General features: G+C 67.2%; 1 protein-coding gene across 1 annotated transcript in view; it reads right to left on the bottom strand.

Annotated features, from left to right (window-relative positions):
• Positions 1-19,764, bottom strand: part of CDC42BPB (CDC42 binding protein kinase beta) — a 64,389-nt gene that overhangs the window by 11,650 nt on the left and 32,975 nt on the right. Inside the window, 18 exon segments of the mRNA XM_036014125.1 lie at positions 71-133; positions 394-483; positions 3,840-3,919; positions 5,265-5,359; positions 6,004-6,152; positions 7,566-7,671; positions 7,984-8,108; positions 8,632-8,737; positions 8,824-9,068; positions 10,005-10,091; positions 10,093-10,116; positions 11,152-11,394; positions 12,605-12,738; positions 13,536-13,655; positions 13,730-13,896; positions 15,557-15,636; positions 17,066-17,314; positions 19,044-19,244. Of these exon segments, the coding sequence (XP_035870018.1) occupies positions 71-133; positions 394-483; positions 3,840-3,919; positions 5,265-5,359; positions 6,004-6,152; positions 7,566-7,671; positions 7,984-8,108; positions 8,632-8,737; positions 8,824-9,068; positions 10,005-10,091; positions 10,093-10,116; positions 11,152-11,394; positions 12,605-12,738; positions 13,536-13,655; positions 13,730-13,896; positions 15,557-15,636; positions 17,066-17,314; positions 19,044-19,244 (2,364 nt within the window).

The following is a 19,764-nucleotide window of genomic DNA, read 5'->3' on the forward strand; positions in this document are numbered from 1 at the left end:
CCGGCCCCGCCCCCCACCCTGCGGAGCCCTTCCCAAGCCCAGGAGGGGCCGCGGGCGGGAGGGGGCCTACCTTGGGTCCAGCCAGAGCGAGGGCCTGAGGAGCAGGCGGCCTCTGTGAAGCCCGGGCCGTGTCCTGGGAGACAAGCAGGGGGCAGCGGTGAGCGCCGCCGGCTCTGGGCCGCCCCCCATGGCAGAGCTGCCGGGACCCCGGCTCCTCTCTCGGGGGGCCCACAAGGAGCCGCTCCGCACTGTTAACGCCCGCGGGGGGGGGGGGGGGGGGGAGGAGAACACCGCCCCACCCCCACCCTGCGCCTCTCGCCGGCACCGCTGCTGGAGGGGCCCGTGGGGCGCAGACCCGGGGGCTGGCGGCGCGTCCCCGGGCAGCAGGCCTACCTCGGGCTGCTCGGCGCCTGCGGCCACGGGCGTCGCCTGGGACACCTCCGGCTTTGGAGCCTGTGTCTCTTGCTCACTCGCGGAGCCGGTCTGTGGGGAAAAGGCAAAGGAAGGGGGGGAGTGAAACAGTTTATTCTGCAGAATTCAGGCTCCAATGACGTGTTCTTTTTTGAGGAAGTGCATCCCCAGCCCTGGCTGGTGGGGCTCCGTGGACTGAGCACCAGCCTGCGAACCAAAGGGTCGCCGGTTCGACCCCCAGTCAGGGCACGTGGCTGGGTGGCGGGCCAGGTCCCCAATCAGGGTCACGTGAGAGCAGTCGATGAAGCACCCCCCACACCGACGTTCCTCCCCCTCTCTCCCCCTCCCTCCTCCTCCTTGCTCTAAAAGGTGAATAAAGGAAAATTAAAATGTAGACACAGAAAGTGCACCCCCTCGAGGCCCCGCGGCACCAGCAGGTTGGCCCACCCCCACCCGCGGTGTGCCGCGGCCCTCGGCGTTCTGCGGTGGGCGTGAGACCGCCGGCCAGGCGGACTCCGGGGAGGCACAGCCGGGCAGCGGCGAAGGCGGAGGTCACCCGGCCTGGCCTCACCTGCAGGGGAGCCCGTGCCCCCTCCCCATTCAAAGGGCAGGAAGGGGAAAAGGCCAGCCCTGTGAGGCCATTCGCAGGTGCCTCCGTCTTACACCTCGTGGCCTTAAGACAGCAGCCAGAGCTTCCTGGCCCCGTTTCGGGGACCTAGAGGAAACCCCACGTCCGCAGGGGTCTGAGGGCCCCCAGCCGGAGGAGCTCCCCAGGACGTTTCAGGACGTGGAGGGGACGCCCTGTCCTAACGACGAGAGTGAACGGTCCACCCTGAAACCGAAGCTGACGCTTGGAGGCCAACTCAAAGCTGAGCTGCGCTCTGAACCCCCCAAGATGACCGCACTTCAACGAGGGCTCCCGGAACTAACGTTTCCCCATCACAGGCTCCTCCTGTGTCCACCGACGCTCACGCCCCGCTCCGCGGGTGGGGGTGTCGTCAGCAGGGGACGCAGACCAGCGAGCGGGAGGCACCCGTTCTCAGCTGTGTCTGGCGCCCCCCCGGACAGCCCACCCAGGCGCGGTCAGGGAAACACCTGGCAACAGGTGCAGTTGATCAGGTGGCTCACGTGAGCCCGCACACAACCTGCGCTGCCGGCTGCGGGCGGATCGGCAACCCACGCCACCAGGGAGAGGCTGGCTCCAGTCGGCTGCCTGCCAGAGCTGCCAAAGGAAGCACATTCCTCCCGTACGCAGATATGTAAATACGTTAGAGCTCTATTTTTAGAAAAAGTTGCAATTAATTTAATTTTCACCACGTAATGGCCCCACTGGGTCCATCTAGCTGCCAGCTGACCAGAAGGTTGCAGACCGAGGGGGGCGGCCCCCTCACCGAGCCACGGAGCACGGCCACGCGGGCCCCAGGAGCGGCAGGGGACTCTCAGGGCAGGGCCGAGCGGGCAGGGGCCGACGTCCCCAACCAGCGGCCGGCGGTCAGGGTGGGGAGACACAGCAACCCCTCCCCCAGTCACAGCCGCGTGAGAGCCTGTGCTGGTCACTCGGCGGACGGCGTCCAGTGCTGAAGGTGACTAATGAGGGCGGGGGCCGAGCTGCTGAGGCCGGCCCTCCGTCCGCTCACCCCTCACCGGCCCCACTCGGACCAAGGGCACGCCTTCCACCGGTGCCCGGCCTTGCTCCCCAGGTCAGGGGAGTCCAGGGACGACTGGATGCGGCCCCAGGAAGGCAGGTGTGCCGGCTGCAGAGGGGGAGGGACAGGCTGCGGCCCCCACCTGCAGGCTGCAGTGCCGTCCGGTGATGGAGGGTCCCGGCCAGAAGCCACCCACAGAGGGACGGCCGCTCTGTCCCCTGACGTTGCAGAGGGGCCTGGCCTGCGGGGGCAGGGTGGCAGGCAAGGGCAGCAACAAGCTGTGGCAGGACTCGAGGTCAGGGGGCTCCCGACATGCCACTGGCGGCCCCCACGCATCTGCTCTTACAAACGGCGGGCCCAGGGGCAGACGGACGCGGCCAGTCTCACCAAAACCGTCTGTTCCGGCAGGTGAGCAGGACAGGTGTGCGCCCAGAGGGACGGGCGCAAGCCCGCATGGGTTTTGTGAAAACCGATCCGGGCAAGAGTCACCAGCCCACTGGCGAGGGCCGCTGGCGACAGCCACCGGGCTTCTGCTGACCGCTCCCGGGGGCCTGTCCTGGGGCGAGGCCTGCACCCCCTCCCCGCAACCTGACGGGCAGAGTCAGCACAGCTGTCCCCATGGCAGGTGGCTAGCCACAGGGCGTGGGGTCCGCACCCTCTCCTGGCAGGGCTCCCACCAGACGTCCTAGCCCACACCTGACCCAGGGAACGCCAGACAGACCCCAAGTGCCGGACCTGCACAGGACAGCTGGTCTGGACACAATGAAAACACCTGTGTCCCGGGGTGAGGGGGGGTAGGGGGGCAGGGGCACCCGTTCCGGAGTAAAGCAGGACACAGAGACGGGACAAGCTGGTGCAGCCCTGAGCTCTGGCTGGGCCCAAGGCTGGTCAGTGCCACCTGCACACATGACAAGGACACCGTGGTCCAGCAGGGGTGGCTGGGACCTCAGGACACACACTCCCAAGCAGCCTGCATCTCGGGGCCGCCGCTCAATGCCCGCCAGTCCCGGGAAGGTCTGTGTGAGCAGGGACCGCGGGGATGCACACGCGGCACGGAGCCGGACGGGAGGCCGGTGCGCCCTGTGCTCTGTGCTGATCCTTCAACTTTGCCGTGAGTTCCAGGTTTTCTGAGTAAAAAGTGGGGAAACCCATGAAAACAAAGGGTCCCCAGAGGCCCCAGGAACAAGCTCTGCTCCCGAGACTTTAACCTTCTGTCCCACTTTGCGGGGCTGCCAGCGAGGGACCCCCCCCTCCCGAACTGTGCTGTTCTGGAACAAGAGGGAAGACTGCCCCCCCACCCCGCCCCCGCGGCCAGCCCTTCCTTCGCAGCAGCTGCCCCAGGACAGAGCGCACCCACCGCACGGCCGCCCCGAGCGGGGGTGCCGCTCTGCCCAACAGCGTGCCTCGGGCTCACGAGCCACCTTCCTCCGGCTCCTGCTGAGCCGCCTCTGCTGCCGCAGGGAGGACCTGCACGTCCAGCGCCGCCGCCCGAACGCTCACCGCACCGGCAGGGCCGTGCGGACCTCGTCCCTGAAGACGCCCCGCACTCGCTGAACCGACCCCCAGCGGCTCACGGGAGCCTCCCCGCACGAACCCCCGGGCCCCGGGAGTCTATGACCCACACGCCTGGCGCCGGCCGAGCAGCGGGGTCGACCACCGGTCGGCGTGGCCGAGGCCGACAGCCCGACGCTCGCTCACTGCCGAGTCTGTGGCCCGGGCAGCCTGGACGACACCGCGCTGTCTCCCGCATCCCCCCCACTCCCTGCGAGAACGGTCACTCACGCGGAAGGCCAGGTCGTGGGCCAGGGGTGCGGCGTTGAAGTACTCGAACACGGAGTCCTGGAGGTCAGGCAGTTTGAGTCCTGCGGGGAGAGGCTTCATGTCGGGGCGAGAACGCCGGGGGCTGTCCCCGCGCTCCGGGAGGTGGGGGGGGCTCTCCGTCCCTGCGGGCCCATGAGGCAGCCCGGTGCCAGACAAGCGAGGGGCGGCGTGCTGCGGGGAGCAGACGAGGGGGACCCTCTTGGAAATCCTCGAGGAGGCGGGGTGGTGGGAGGCGCTCTGCCGGGCCGCGATGCGGACCCATGAACAGCGACGGAAGGACAGGGGGGGGGGGGGACGACCCAGGCTCAGACCCGGGCCGCAGCCGCCTCGTGTGTGGGAGGCGTGCCAGGAGGCCGGGAGTCGGCAGGGACGGGAGCTCTTTAACAGCTGGCACTGGCCCACGAACTCGCCGCAGGACCCACCCCCAGACTGCACGTCAGCACTGCGGAGCGGTGAGCTGCACTTAAAAACCGAACCACACGTGTGCCACAAAAGACACAGGTGAGTTGTCTGAACAACTGGGGATGCGGGAGAATTTCCCCGTGGCTCAAAAAGGGGGAAAATCTCACACACAAAATTTTTTGAAAACCCTTATGCACTCCTGTCCAAAGCCATTCAAGACAACTGGGAAGAGCATCCTGCAACTTCTGTCACAAACACGAGGCTGTGACCCTCCATAAAGCGTCTGAGAATTAGGGAAAGGACACAACGACTCAGTTTTTTAAATGGGCAGAATTCACACGCACGTCAGCCGCAGGCCAAGGACCACAAACGGCTCCCCCACGAGTGGACAGAGGCTCCATCTCGCCCGGGACACGAACATGCAAACCAGCTCTACTGGTGCAGTGCCTCGCCACCCGGGTGTCTGGCCACGCCCGGCAGGTGGGCGGGGCTGCGGGCAGGACCCCCTCGCTGTGGCAGGGACACAGACGTGCCGGCATCGCAGCAGAGGCCAGCAACACCTAGATGCAGGCTGACCCTTGGACGGGCAGTCCACGCCTGGGCGTCTGTCCCCGAAACCCAGAGGGAAACGGGAGAGGCCGCGCAGGGCGAGCTCTGGGACAGTGAAAGGGGCAGAGCGGCTGCCGACTCCCAGCCCCCAGGGCTGGCACCCAGTGCGCTGGGGGCCGTGACATCTCACTACACTCCCGAGCATTTGCTGTGCTCTCAGGACAAGGACAAAGGAAGGGAAGGATTGACCAAGAACTGGGGGTAACTTTGGGGAGAGGGTCGTGCAGAATTTCGGCTCTGGAATGACTCAGTGCTTTCTTTACGTAACTAGAAACTATTAAACGTAGAAGAAATTAAATGCAAAACAAAACCATGTCATTAAAACAGGTTCATACTTAAAAAATGCAAAAACTTGAACTTGCAACTTGAACTTACCAGTATCTGCTCTAAACTTTTCTTCCATCTTCTTCTTCAAAACTTCCATTTCCTCTAACAGTTCTCTGTTTTTGGCTTCCGAATCCTTCAGTTTACTGAAACGAGAAAACGGGGGTCTTAGGAGCACAGAGAGCAGGTGGTCCACGCACGGGTCCCGAGTGCGGGTGGTGGGGGCGGGGGCGGGTCTCCGGGGAGAGCGCTGGAACATGGCCGGCCCCCACCAATACCGCTGGACAGACAGACCCGCGGGCCACCCCACCCGGGGCGGCCTGTCCACTCGGCACACAGTGCACAGGACACACCACCACTGCCAACTGACAAGGACTTTAAAGGTCACGGGGTGGAAGGCGTGTCTCAGGGAGTCCTGATGGAGTTCTGGGCAGTCCTGATCGCTCTGGGGACGAGCCCTCTGTCCTCTGAGGACACACGGCCCAGGTGACTCAGCCATCGGGCCCGAGGGATCCCTCCCATGGCGGGCAAGGTGGCGGACTGACACGGGCCAAGTGCTACCATCAGCCTTGACGTGGAGGGGACAAAGCCAGGCTGCTGAGGCCACCGTCTGCCAGGACGCGAGCAGCGGGCCAGCCCAGCGGCGAGGGGATCTGCAGTCACGTCCTGGCCCTGCACCCAGTGAGGGGGGTCGCACCGGCCTGCACCTCCGCCAGGCACAGGGCAGCTCGGGCGCCGGAGGTCACGCGGCGCCAGGCCCCTGCACAGAACTGGGCGGCAGGACGAGCACCTTTCAAAGGAGAGGTTCGCGTCCTTGACCTTCCGCAGCTCCTCCTGCACCAGCTGCTTGGCCCGGATCTCGGCCTCGAGCGCAGACTGCAGCTCCAGCCGCGCGGACATGTCCAGCTTCTGGCTGCGGCGCACCTTCCAGAGCGGGTCCTGCAACGGGGTGCAGGTGGTCGGCGAGAGCACGTGGTGAGCCACGGACGCCACGGCTGGCCTTTCCCTGCCTCTCCCCTCTCTTCACCACCTTCAGACACTGCCGCTCCAACACTAACAGACTCCATCGTGTCTCGTTCTCTTTACGGCCTTTCGTCTCCCTCGGGGGTCCCTAAAGAACTCGCCCCTCACAGTTCTAGAAGAACAAGACGGGCCCTGCAGGGTGGCTTCCACACGGTCCCCCAGACTCACAAACCTCAGCCCCGTTACAGGGCCCTCTCGGTCTCATTTCCCTCGTCCTGGAACACTTGCTACTTCTTCACCCCAGAGTCCCGTAGCTCTTTGCTGGCTACTCTCGCTCAGAGGAAAGACCGGGACACGGAAGATGGAGGCAGGGTGGAGTGCGGGCACGGAGGCTGCCACCACCGCGTGGGCACCCGCCGGAGCACAGCCCCCCCCCGCCCCGCACTGACTGGGGAGGCCCACACGGCCCCCCAACTCCCGAGGGGAGCAGAGGCGTGCGGAGGCCCCGCTTCTAGGGTCATCCCCGAGCACAGCTGGGCATTCCCACCCCCTCACTGTGGCGTGGAGAAGGAAGCTGACGGGCACGCGCCCCCGCTGTCGGTCAGAAGGGGGCGCAGGACAGAGGGCGGCTCCGGAGACACCGTGACCGCGACAGAGGGGGAGAAGCCTCAGGGGCCTGCTGAGGACCACGCCCTGGGCGGCCGCGCTCAAGGGTCAGGGAGCGCGCAGCACGCCGCTGGGGTGAGGGGGAACCACGGCCCCGTCCAGTCCGCCCTCCGAAAGGGACCGTTCGCCCAGGGCTCTGCAAGGGGAACCTCAGATGCGCCGCATCACTAACAGGCCCTGCGGCGGCCCCAGCGCCCTCCTCTCCAGGGCTCGTGCACACACTCCACGCGCTGCAGCCCCCAAGGGCCCCGTGCACGTAAACGGGACCAGGAGAAAACAGCTGAAGTTCACTGATGGTTCTAACGGGTGTTCACAAACCTCAAGTCTAAAATCAACACCGTTTCCCATCAGGGGGCCAAAGCGTGTTTTTAAGACCCAGGGAAATGGAGACAGGAGGGCACTGGGCTGAGATGGGGTCCCCCTGCAGCCCCAGGCTCGCCACACCCCTGGGTGCTCAAACGCAGGCCCCCGGCCGGCGGCTCAGGTGAGCCTCGCCTCCACGAGGGCAGACCCTGTGTGGCTCGCTAGCACCCGCTGTGGGGCCAGGGCTCGGCGAGACGGTGGCAAGACGAGGGAGCCGCCGCAGGAAGGCCGCTCTCCCGGGAGCGACGCGGGGGCTCCACAGACCGGCCTTTCCCACCGGAGGGGCCAGCGCGGCACACAACAGCTGGAGCCACCGCGGAGGCCCCGGTGACAAGAACGCAGCTGCAGGACAAGACCCACCAGCGTCCGGGAGCCCAGGCTGGAGCTCCTCAAGGCCTCCAGCTCCTCCGTCATCTTCGAAGCGAGAGCCTGAAGGTAGCCTCTCGCGTCTTTCTCGTCGCTGACCCTGCGGGAGGGGGCGTGGTCTCAGTGGCCCGTCCCCAGAGAGCAGCCACCCACTCGAGCACCCTCTCCCGCGGTCTCCCGTCCTCGCGCAGGGTTCTGTAGAAGCTGTGCCCCTGCCTCACTCACAGCGTGCACCCCTGCGCAGCCAGCCCCCAGCTCCAGCGACCTCCGAGGAGCAGCACGAGGAGCAGGGGACGGGCTCGAGGAGGAGGAGGAGGAGGAGGAGGAGGAGGAGGAGGAGGAGGAGGAGGGAGCCAGGGAGAGTGCAGGCCTGCCCCCCCCATTCCCCCCCCCGGGGCCCGGCCGCACACACCACTGGATGATCTCCGAGATCTGGGCCTCCCAGTGGGCCACCGACTCCTTCTTGGCCGCCAGGTCCTGCAGCTCGTCCTCCAGCTGCCTGTTCTGGGCTGTGAGCTTGTCCACGAAGGAGCAGAGCTGAAATGACACAGCCACGCCCCACGGCGTGTCACGTGCGCCCCGTGCAGAGGCCGGCCACCGCTAGAGCTGCAAGTACTTCTGAGACTTCCAAAGTTTCCTCTAACCTAGTTCAGGACCTGGACTTCCGACAGTATTTAACTCAAGTCACGTTTCAAGGATGATCTGAACTTCAAAAAGAGCCAGCGATTTCAGGTAACAAGCAGCTTTTAACCGAATGTGAACGTCCCATTTGAAAGATTGGACATGTTACCACTTCACTTAAGTCTCCTTTAAAAATTAACTCTGAGGAGGAGGGGACGCGACGTGCTGTCCACTCATTCGTTCACGGGCTGGTTCCCGTGTGCACCCCGATCGGACCTCGAGCTCTCCACCCTGGCGTGTCGGGACGACACCCCAGCCGGCCGAGCTACCGGCCAGGGCCCCGCTACTTCACTTGAAAAGGAGAACACGCAAGACCCCGGGCGCCCAGCACACGAGAGCACACATCCCAGCTCCCCCGGAGCCCCGACGTCCGCCTTACCCTGTCCTTCTCCGCGGCCAGCTTCCGGTTCTCCTCGCACAGCGCGGCCCTCTCGCGCTCGCACTTGTCCCGGACGGCGCCCACGGCCTCCTCCACCTCGCTGCGCCTGCGGGGGCGGGCGGGAGGACACGCTCAGCCCCGCCGCCCCGGCCCCGCCCCGCCGTGCCCGGCCCACCCGCCCGGGGAACCTACCGCTCCCGCCTGGACTTCTCCAGCTTGTCCTTCAGCACCAGCACCTCCTTCTGCAGGGCCAGCTGGTGGCTCTCCGAGTCGTGCACCTCCTTCTTCACCGTCTTCACCTCCAGCACGTGCGAGGCCTCCCGCCGCACCAGCTCCTCCTCGTAGAACAGCACCTTCTTCTCCAGCTCCGACTTGATCTTGGAGATCTCCTGCTGCTGCTCCAAGGAGGTGGCCGGTCCGCGGCCTCCCTGCTTCGTCTGAGGGCGAAGGTCAAAGTCGGTCACGCCTGCCGGTCAGCCCTCCCGTGTGGGGGGCACCGGAGCACTGCTTCCTGTGCCCTCCCGACGGCGGACCCGGCCCCTCTCACACCCGCAGGGCACACTCCGGGGTGACAGAGGTGTCTGCCCCTCGGGAGGCACACGCCTGGCCCGTCAGGGACCCGAGGGGCGGAGCCACACTGTGACAAGAACGGCCTGCCGGGCCCCTCCCTCTGCCCGCTCGCTCGCTCCCACACGGTGTCCTCCTGCGGGCTGACTCGGCGCCAGGCCCCCTGGGGGACGGGGCAGTGGGGGAAAGACCGCCAGGCCAGGAGACAGACGTGAAGACGATGCAAGGGGCCGTGACACAGAAGAGGGCGCGGCGAGACGTGCTTGGCCGGGCCGGGCGGCAGCAAGGCCGGCGGAGAAGAGTCGCCCGGGGCCTGGGGGCGGGAGGTAGCGGGCAGTCCCGTCCTCGCTGCTCAGACGCAAGGACCAGGCTCAGCGGGGCAGGACCCGGGGCCCGGAGGCTCACTGGGGGCCCGGCTCACAGCGCCCTCTGGCCACAGCCAGCCACCGCCCCCCGACCCTGCCTCTGGCCACAGACACCCAGCTTGTCTCCTCCACTCGAGTGGCCAGATGGGGGCTCTGAGGCAGAGGGCCCGTGACTGGAGCGGCACGGGGTCAGAGAAGGTGCGAGGTGGGCTCACGAGGGCGTGCTGCAGGCAGCCCCCAGCTGGGGCCCGGGAGAGGAGGGAGCGCCTGGCTCCTGCGGGTTCAGGCCTCCCCCCCCCCCCTTGTCCCACGCCCCCTCCGTCCCCGGAGCACCCGGAGATGCCCGGTGACGCCCCGCACTGGGGACGGGCGCACCACAGGGGGGCATCAGAGGAGGGACAGCCCGTGGTCTCGGGAGGAGTCAGGGCCCGCCGGCTGTACCTTGAGGGCCTCAAGCTCACTCTCCACCTGCCGGGAGAAGTTCTCGCTGTGCTCACGGAGCTTGCGCTCCTTGGAGGCCTCGGCCGCTGGCGTCCTCCAGCTGTGCCTCCAGCTGCAACACAGGGCACCACGCAACTCAGGGGCGCGGCTCAGGGGCGCCCACGACCCCACATCCCCCCGCCCCCAAGAACGCCAAGCGAGCGAGCAGAACCCTGGGAAGTCTCTCGCTCCCCACGCCTTCCCGCACTTCATCACAAGGTAAAGACTGAGAAACACGCCTCAGGCCTTGACTGCAATGGCTGGTTAGTAAAAAAACAAAACGAAACAAAACACAAAAACAAGTTTAAAGCCTGATTCCAACCGATAACTTGGCGAGAAACTTCGACACAAGACACCGGCTCACGGAGGCGAGTGCTCTGCCACCTGCAGGACTGGACTCACTCCAGTGGGGGACGTCAGACCTGGCGCACGGTGCAGGCAGCAGCAGGGCAAGGGCCTGCGCCCCGGCACTCTGCACGGGCAGCGCGGTCTGCACGGTGCGCCGTTTCAGCCCGGCCTGAGCGGCGGTGCTCACGGGTATCCCTTTGGCCTGCGCCCAAGCTGGCCACACCTAGAGGGGTCTCTGGGCTGCAGAACCACCAACGGGCCCTTCGAGGCCACGCGAGGAAGGGCCGGAGTGTGCGAGGAAGACGTGGGCGTTCCCAGGGCTGGACCCGGGGCTCGAGGGGCTCCACCGGAGCTCTACACCAGGAGCCGCTCGGGACGCGCCCCCCGGCGGCCTGTCCCCCAGTGGGTCCTGGGGCCCTGCCCAGGGGCTGGCCAGGCCCTTCCCTCTCGGGTTTGTCACACGGAAGCAAGTCTTGCTTTCCACCTCTAATGTGCTGAAAGCTGCAACCCATGCGCACGAAAGCTCCGTGGGGCCTCGCGCACCCGCACGCGTGAGGACCGCCAGCCAGCGAGGTGGCAAACGGCTACAGACGGCTAAGCGCTACGAAATGAACAAACGCTCGCCAGGTGAACCTGCCGGGCTCCACGCAAACTTGAGAGTCCGCTGTCGAGGCCCCGATGCCATCGGTGCAGCCGCCTCTGGAAAGTGCTGAGACCCCACGGAAGCCAGTCCCTGCGGCCCGGATGCGCCCCCAGCTACCTCTTTCCTGAGCTTCTCGGCCTTGCGGGCCTCCTGCCGCAAGGAGTCGACCTTCTGCATGGCGGCCTCCACCTCCTCCTCCTTGTCGCGCAGCTGCCGGGACGCCTTCTGCTTCTGGGTGCGGAGCTCGGCCGCCCGCTCGTTGAGCTCCGCCAGCTCCTGCAGGGCCAGCTTCCGCTGCTGCTGGGCCTCACGGAGCTCCCTGGCCTGGGCCTTCAGGCGCTCCGAGGTCTCCGCCAGTTGCTGAGCGAGAAGAGCGGCGGAGGTTGGACACCCGTGCCGTGAGGGGTGGGAGTGCCGGCTGCTGGCGACGGCACAGCCCGAGAGCCCGCCCGCCGGACGCGGCCCCGCCTGCCCAGCACAGCCCCACGCAGCCTGGCCGGCCCCCTGAGCCCAGGTGCCGGGCTGACCCCTGTTCCAGAGAGGCCCTCCCAGCAGGTGGGGTGGCCACGCCAACTGCCCGCTCCTGGTGGCCAGTGCGGCTGGGCCACATCCACACCTGTGCCACCCACGGAGCGGCAGGGGCCCGCAAGGCAGGGGGCGTGGTCCCTCGCCCCGAGGCTCAGACACAGCGGAACCGGGGAAACCGCATCAAGAAGCGCTCGGGGACCCGGCCAGACTCAAGAGCTGCACGAACACGCGTGCCAGGCGGCTGGCTCCTCACTGGAGTCTGCAGCGTGGACACCACTGTCCCCTCCGCTGCAGTGACCACACTCCCCTGCAGCTGGCCCCTCCACAGTCAGACTGCTTGCCCCTGCCTGGAGCACCTGCTGGGCGAGGCTGGAGGCAGCGGGACCGGACCAGGGGTGGGCAGCCCCTGCTGCGGGGAGGGGAGTGGTGCCTGCCCCGGGCCCCAGCACCGCAGCGGGGCCTCCTGTGGCACACGGGAGCGGCACGGTCCCCACCCGGTGCTCGTCTACACCGAGAGGCCCCGCGGGGTTCAGGAGACACCAGGCGCTGGGACACCAGGGTGGGCCCCCCACGGAGAGACCAGACCCCAGCCCGGGCCCCACGACTGGTGTGTGCACCTGAGTGAGCTGGCAGAAGCCCCGCCCAGTGCACACACACTGCGGGCTGAGCCCACAGTCGGCCATGTGTGACAAAACCCAACGGCCCCCCCGGCGGTGGCTCTGGGAGGAGGGCGCAGAGGCGGCTGCGGGGTGGCCTGGACCAGTGGGACGAGCGCAGGGCCAGGCGGGCCCGTGACTGGGCCCCGAGACACAGGGAAACCCTCCCGTCCGAGTCACCGTGCCCCGACCGTCCGTGGGGCATGGGTGGGCATGGTGGCAGAGCCTGAGGGTGACGACGTGGCAGCATGCACCAGCCACCTGGGGCTGACGGTCACCGCGGGGCAGGGTCCCGGGGCCAGGGCTGCCACGGGAGCTGCAGGCAGCACAGCTGGCGCGCAGACCCACCCCCGTGCACCGCCTGCTCAGCAGAGTGGGGCCGCTACCTTGTGCAGGTCCTCCTTCTCCTGCCGCACCACGCGGTACTGCTTCTCCAGGCCTTTCAGCCGGAGCGCGGTGCTCTCGTGCTCTGGGTGAGCGGTCCCTGGGTCCTCCAGCTGCCGCTCGGCCTGCCTGCAGTCTAAGCGAGGGAGAAGACACCCCCTCGCATGAGGCCCCCTCATGCGAAGAGCCTCGTGCCCCGACTCACCGACAGGGAGAGCGAGCGGCCCCCACCTCCCTGTGCCGCTCAGAGGCTGTCCGACTGTCCCCACACGGCACTGTGCCGCCGGCACGCTCACGGGACTGCACTCCAACCCCATGGGACTGGGCCGGCTCCTCGCTGGTGGGCGGAGCTGGCTCAGTGCTGCCCTCGGCGGCAACAGCTTTTACCGAAAGCCAGGCCCCACCGAGCCTTCGCTGGGCCAGGACGGCAGCTGATGCCACTGCTCAGACTCCCTGAGGGGTCGCCTGCAGCATCAACCCCTGAGTCAGGTCAGAGGTCAAGGCTTGAAAGTGATTTGGGTCTTTAGGAAACCGGTGACCTGGGAACCACAGAGACAGCCGGGACAAGGGACCTAGCACCTAGCACAGCGAGACGCAGGGCCCAGCGGTGAGAGGTTCAGAAAGTGGTTCGGCAACCCTGTCTCGGAGCCGGGGGGCGGGGGTGTGCAGACAGAGGGGTCCCACGTGCTCCGAGTTCCCAGAGGACTCACTGGGAACGGACTGCAGCTGCAGCTGCAACACTGTGTCAGAGCTAGGCCTCTGGAGAAACGACTTTCAACAAACTGAACACACACCAGAATTCTAAGCAGAATTCTGCTAAACCTTACGACTTTTCTCTGCTTTTGCATCTTGTGTGAGAGAAGGACTCTGAAACTCTCTCCCCGAGACGAACTCCCCTGAGCACGGAGGAGGCAGCCGAACTCGAGGACGTACCTGCCACCTTACTCTTCAAGCGCTCGATCTCCTCATTCAGCTTCTTGATTTCTTTATCTCGGGCCGAGCCGCCCAGGGCCCGGGCTGAGCCGTGGAGGGACTGGACGGTCTGGGTGGACTCTGCGGGGGGAGAGAGATGCGTGAGCGCGTGCTGGCAGCGCGGGCGCCCCAGGGTGCGGAAGCCGCCCTCTCACCCTGCAGCTTGCGGCCGAGCTCCAGCTTCTCCTGCTCCAGCCGGCGGATCCGCCGCTCGTAGGCCTCGGCCCGCAGGCTGCTCTCCAGGTCGCGCTGCACGCCCTCGTCCCCAGCCGGCGCGCTGGGCGGCAGCGTGCTCTTCAGAGAGCCCCGGTCGGAGAGGCAGCTGCAAGCACAGCACAGCACAGGGCCGCTCAGCTCCGGCGCACGGCCACCGGCACGTGGCGCTGCAGGCTTCCCAGGAAAGGGCAAGTCTCTTCAGACGGGCAGACAGGAGTAGCCGTGACAGACTCCAGTCGTTTACAGAGAGCCCGAATCGGACAGGCACCCCGCTTAAGGCGGCGGCTGGGAGACAGCGAGAAGGACACGCCTTCTCACCGGGTGTCCTCAGAGCTGGTCGCAGAGACTGCAGCCTCCGCGAGGCTGGGGAAGCCCCAGGCCCGCACCAGCGCTCACAGGGACAGCCGGGCGGCCAGCAGGGGCCTCGTGCGAGGAGTGGGGCCTGCAGGGCCTCGCCGGACGGCCTCCTGGTCCTGCCACCAACGGGGGGAGCTCCCTCAGCCCTCTGGGGCCCAAGAACCCTGCACACCAAGGGTCCACCCACCTAGGGTCCCGCCCATGCCAACACCGGCATGGTGAAGCCAGGCACTGTCGACCGGCCAGGACAGGCCTGCTGCGAGCAGGACCACTGCAGGGGTGAGGGCGCTCTCCCGCTCGGAGCCCCACTCCTGGGCTGTCCCACCCGTGACTCGGCCCCCCGTTCGGCAGGACAGCGAGGGCAGAGGCCGCCTGAGCCCCACACTGAGCGCCAGTGGGCACCAGCACACGCCAGCGGGACCAGAGGGCCTGGCGGGGTTTCTTACAGGTGGCCTGGGTGGTGAGCGTGCCCGCTCCACGGGGTCTGCTCCAGGAGGAGGTCCCTGGGCCTGACCCGCCAAACCGGAGCTCCTGGGCACTCCCATCGGAGCAGGCCCCGCTGCCGCGGGTGCCGGGAGCCAGGTGCCAACTCCGCCCTGCAGGCGCGAGGCAGCTACATCCATTTCCCGTCACCTGCCCCTCATCCCGCCCCTCCCCTCCTGCCCCAGCCTCCCTTGTGAGAGAGCCAGGCGCGACCCCGAGAGGCCCGTCTGAGGCACAAACGCAGGCGGCCCGGCTCACAGGGCCGGGGTCCACCTGGGCCCTGCTCTTGACTCTGTGGGCACTGGGCTCCAGCCCCCCCAACAGAGGCCAGAGCCATAAGCCCTGGACCCGACAGAGCGCCCGAAGGAAGGGCGGTACGGTGCCAGGTCAGGGCCGGCAATGCACAGCCTGCGGCCACCTGCCCCCACAGAAGCCGGGAACGGTTTTCCCGTTTTCAAAGGGCTGCTAAAAGGACAGAGAAGATACAGCAGAGACCGCAAAGCCTAACTTCCTATCAGGCTCCTCGTGAACAGTCTGACCTCACGGTGCCATCGTGTGCACTTGCCACACGTGTGTGCATGTTTCTCCTCACCTGAGGACGTGCTCCCTGATTTCAGAGATGGGGGAGGGAGGGAAACATCCACTGTGAAAGAGACACACTGACTGGCTGCCTCTCGTATGAGCCCCGACCAGGGGCGGAACCAGCAACCTAAGCATGTGCCCTGACCGGGAATCGAACCTGTGACCTTTTGGTTTAGGCGATGAAGCTCCAACTGACCCCCCGAGCCGCCCACCAGGGCACCGGGTGTGTTCTTTGAGAGGACGGCCCCACCCCCGCCTCCCAGGGCCCCAGCCGCGCGCTGTGCAGAGGCAGAGCCTCGCACGCCCCCCCGCCCCGCCCCGGGGAGCGGGCGAACGGGACGTACCTCTCCGTGGTGAACGTGAAACCGATGAACGGCAAGTGCAGCCCGGAGAAGCCCGTGTGGGAACCAGGAGGCAGCATGTCCTGCGCGAGAACACACGGGAGAAAGTGAGACCCACAGTGAGGGGGGAGGGGGCGGGGCCCTGAGGACGAGGCTGAGCCTGCCGCCCCGTGGGCCCACGGGGTCACTTGCACAGAGCGAGGTGCCCGTGGGTGGCCTTCTTCCTCCCTCCCGGCTCCAGCGCCCATGCGGCACCGTCAGGAGAGCACACACCCGGCTTCCGATGGCGGTGACGGCACCGGTCAGACTGGGCGCAGGCCGGGCCACCCCACACCTGCACAGGCCCCCCCACACCTGCACCCCCATGGTGCCTGTGCTCTGTGGGGTCCCGAGCAGGGGCAGGGGCGCAGGGCGCCGCTCCCAGGGCCGGGCCAGAGGCGGAGTGAGCTCCGGGCCCCAGAGGCACGCTGGTTTAGGTGAACGTCAGTTACAGTGACGTCTCTCAGCTGGATGGTCCTTCTTCGTTGGAAATAAGACCAAAATCGTAGTTTACATAGAAAACCTGTGTCGAAATGGGTCTCTCTGGAGCCCAGGAAAAACCCTCCTGGCAGAAAGCCCCGGCCTGTGTCCACACGGCCTCACGTTTGCCCCCTCCAGTGAGTCTCGGAGCAACCGGGCGGCCCCTCTCCCGCGTCCTCGGCTCCCGGGTCCCCCGGACCAGGTCAGACCGTCGAAGGGTTGGCTCTGCCGAGGCCGAGACAACTCCACCGTGTAGGGGCGGGGCTCAGGCCTGTCCCACCAGCTCGTGCCCCGGACGGGCACTGGGGCTGGGGCCGGGCCTGGACAACGGGCTCTGCGTCACGGCGGCCGACTGCTGGCCCCCGGGAAGCGCACAGGCGGTGCTGAGCCCCGCCCGGGCGGGGGGGCGGGACGGCTCGCTGGTTGCAGGGACACGGCAGACGGGCGGCGAGCGAGAGGCTCCTCCCGGGGGCTTTAAATCGACCAGTGGAGACAGGCCTGCGGTCTGCGGGGCCACTCGAATATGACAGTGCAGGTGACACCACTTTGAAAACTTACAAAGCGCCATGAAAACCGAAGTACTTCTGATGAGTTCTAGGACCAAATAGCTATTTCACTCATTTCCCTCGAATCGTAACCCATTATTTAAAAAAGGGACATTGTCCTGACCGGTGTGGGACAGTCGGCTGGGCACCATCCCGCAGACCGAAAGGTCGCCGGTTCGGTTCCCGGTCAGGGAACCATCCTTGGGGTGCAGGTTCAGTCCCCAGCAGGGGAGAGTGAGAGGCAACCGATGGATGTGTCTCCCCCCTCTTCCCCTCTCTAAAGATGAGCCAATAAAACCTTCTGAAAAGGGGACACTGAAGTCCAAGCTGAAAGGTGCATTTTCTCGAGGCCGCCGCCCAACTCCCCGAACGCCAGTGCAGTGCAGGACACACCCCCACCCGGGGGCCCCCGAACCCCGAGGCCCACCGACCCCCGAGGCCCACTCACGACGTTCCGCAGCACATCGTCGTCCACGTCGAAGTTGGACGTGTCCGAGGGGCTGCTCACGTCGGGGATGTAGGGGGCCTCCAGGTTCCGGATGTCGTCCCAGTCCAGCCCTTGGAAGAAGGCGTGCTTCTTGAAGTCCTCGATGCCGTTCTGCCCGAGCCGGCGCTCCCGGCTGCAGATCAGCCGCTGCATGAGGTCCTTCGCCTCCTCGGACACGTCGGTCACGTGGGCCGGGAACTGGAACCGCTCCTGGCGGGGGGGGTGGGGGGGGGGCGGTCAGCGGGCCGAGCGGGAACAGCCCCAGAGCCTGAGCTCTCGCAGCCGGCCCCGAGGGAGAGGCCCTCGCACTCGCCATCGGCCGGCTGCTGTCATCGTGGCGGGCTGCTCGGCCCCCGCCACCCCCCTCCCCCCCGAACGGAGACACGGCTGACGTCCGCCTCTCCAGGACACGAAGGACGCTGACGACACGTGTGGGCGTGGGGGGGACGGAGGCCGCCGGGCCCGTCAGGAGGCCCACGCCCACGGCACTCCTACTTGTGGCCGTGTGCTCACTAGGGAAACAGCCACCGGGGAAAACCCGTGTCCTCGCCCCTGGACCCGGCCGGTGGAGACAGACGCGGACGGAGAGGCCGCGCCGGTGCGCGGGGGAGCCCAGCGCCCACAGAAACGCAGCAGCAAGGACCCCGGTCCCGTCCTGTGTGACGCGATGTGGTGCCCCTGACCTGAGCGCACCCCCACCCAGCCCAGCCCAGGGCCACACGGCACAAAGGCCGGGTCACCTCCTGGGTGACAGCGAAGACTGAACGCCCACGGGCACCAAGGGCACAGAGCAGGCCCCGCGGGCTCCGCACCTACTGTGCGCACCCTGCCTGCAGGGCCCACGGGTTCACAGCGAGCGCACGTTGATTTGCAAGTGGAGGGTTTGTTTCCACTCGGGAACAAGAGTCTGTCAGCAGTCCGACCCGCTGTGATGTGCAGCAGGGGGGAGACCACCCCCCACACGAGTGTCCATCCGCTCCCCAGGCAGCGGGGTGCGGCCCGGACCAGCGCATGTGCAGCACGGGCCTGACAAACGCCACCGCCCTGCCCCAGAAAGTGGGACCCTCCCCACAGCCCCCCCGGCACGCCCCCACCGGGTCGGCGACCTGGGCCAGGCCGGCCTCCCAGCCGCTCCCGAGCCTCTGGGTGTGTGTGTGTGTGTGTGTGTGTGTGAGTGTGAATACCTGCGAGTCTGACTGTACACGTGTAAGTACACAAGTGTACATGCCCTCCTGTGTGTGTGTATACTTGAACATGTGTGTACTCGTGTGACTGCGTGTGAGTACATGTGAGTGTGTGTGCGAGTATGGGGGGGAGAGCGAGAGAGCTGCGTGCACATGGGGGCAGAGGGTCAAACGGGCACTAGAAGCATCTGAGCGAAGACCCTGAAGACAATGGGCCCTGAAGCCGGGGGACAGGAGCACTGGGTGGAAGAGGAGACGGTATACAACAAGCTGGTAAGGGAGAGTGGCGGGGTGATGGCCAGGACAAGCGGGGAGAGGGAGGGAGAGGAGTGGGACCACGAAGGGACACTGGCCGAGCGGGAGGCCGCTGACCGCTGCTCTCTGGAACAACAGACTGAGACCAGACTGACGGGGCTGCGTGACCAACCCAGGCCCACAGGCCCACGGCCCACGGCCCCCGGGATCCCCCCGCCAGCCCGGGAGAGGCCGCCCACATGTGCCACCTCCGCCAAGGCCACGTCTCCTGCAGGGACTCGGGCCTGACAAACGCCACCGCCCTGCCCCAGAAAGTGGGACCCTCCCCACAGCCCCCTGGCACGCCCCCACCGGGTCGGCGACCTGGGCCAGGCCGGCCTCCCAGCCGCTCCCGAGCCTCTCCCCTGCCCTCCATGGCCACCAGGCAGCTTCCCGGGGACGCTGCCAGCTTCCGAGCTGAACCCCCCCCAGGACGAACGGCCACCGCAGCGCCGCCACACCTCGTGGTTCATGATCTTGCCGTAGGTCTCCACGAGCGACTCGGCGTAGAACGGCGTCTCCCCGTAGAGCATCTCGTACATGCACACGCCCAGCGACCACCAGTCGCACTCGGGGCCGTACTTGCCCATGCCGTCCTCCATGGCCTGCAGGATCTCCGGCGAGATGTAGTCAGGCGTGCCCACGGCCACAGACGACTGCACCTGGGGGAGAGGGCGCGCTGAGGGGGGCCGGGGGCCTCACTGACACCGAGTTTCTCACAGCGACAGGAGACCGGGAGCCGAGCGATCCAAAGCGCAGTGTGCGCCCATGTCCCCGCCTGTCCCCGCCACACTGAGCGCCGGGCGGTCCCCCACGCCCAAAGCCACCGCAGCCCCCCGAGGGGGCACCGCTGCCCACCTGCTCCACCGCCACCCTGGGTGGCTGGGGACCAGGCACGGCCGGGCCGTCCCCGCGCAGACCCCCACGCGCAGAGACCCTGGGCGCTGGGGAGGAGGCTCTGTAGCCGCAGCCCGCCTCCCAGCCGGCCCTCCGGCCTCCCCACCGGAACGCCGCCAGCAGGCCCGGCCACCGGCTGGGTGCCGAGGCTTCCCCAGACGGAGACTCAGCGGCTGAGCCCTCGGGAGGCACAGGGCAGTCGCGCACCCGTGAGCGAGATGGGCCTGGATATGGCGGCGCCTCTGTGGGCAGCCAGGGCAGCACCTCCAGCCGGGAGGCCCGGCC

This window comes from Phyllostomus discolor, chromosome 1 (genome assembly GCF_004126475.2).
Source record: "Phyllostomus discolor isolate MPI-MPIP mPhyDis1 chromosome 1, mPhyDis1.pri.v3, whole genome shotgun sequence".
Classification (NCBI taxonomy): Eukaryota; Metazoa; Chordata; class Mammalia; order Chiroptera; family Phyllostomidae; genus Phyllostomus; species Phyllostomus discolor.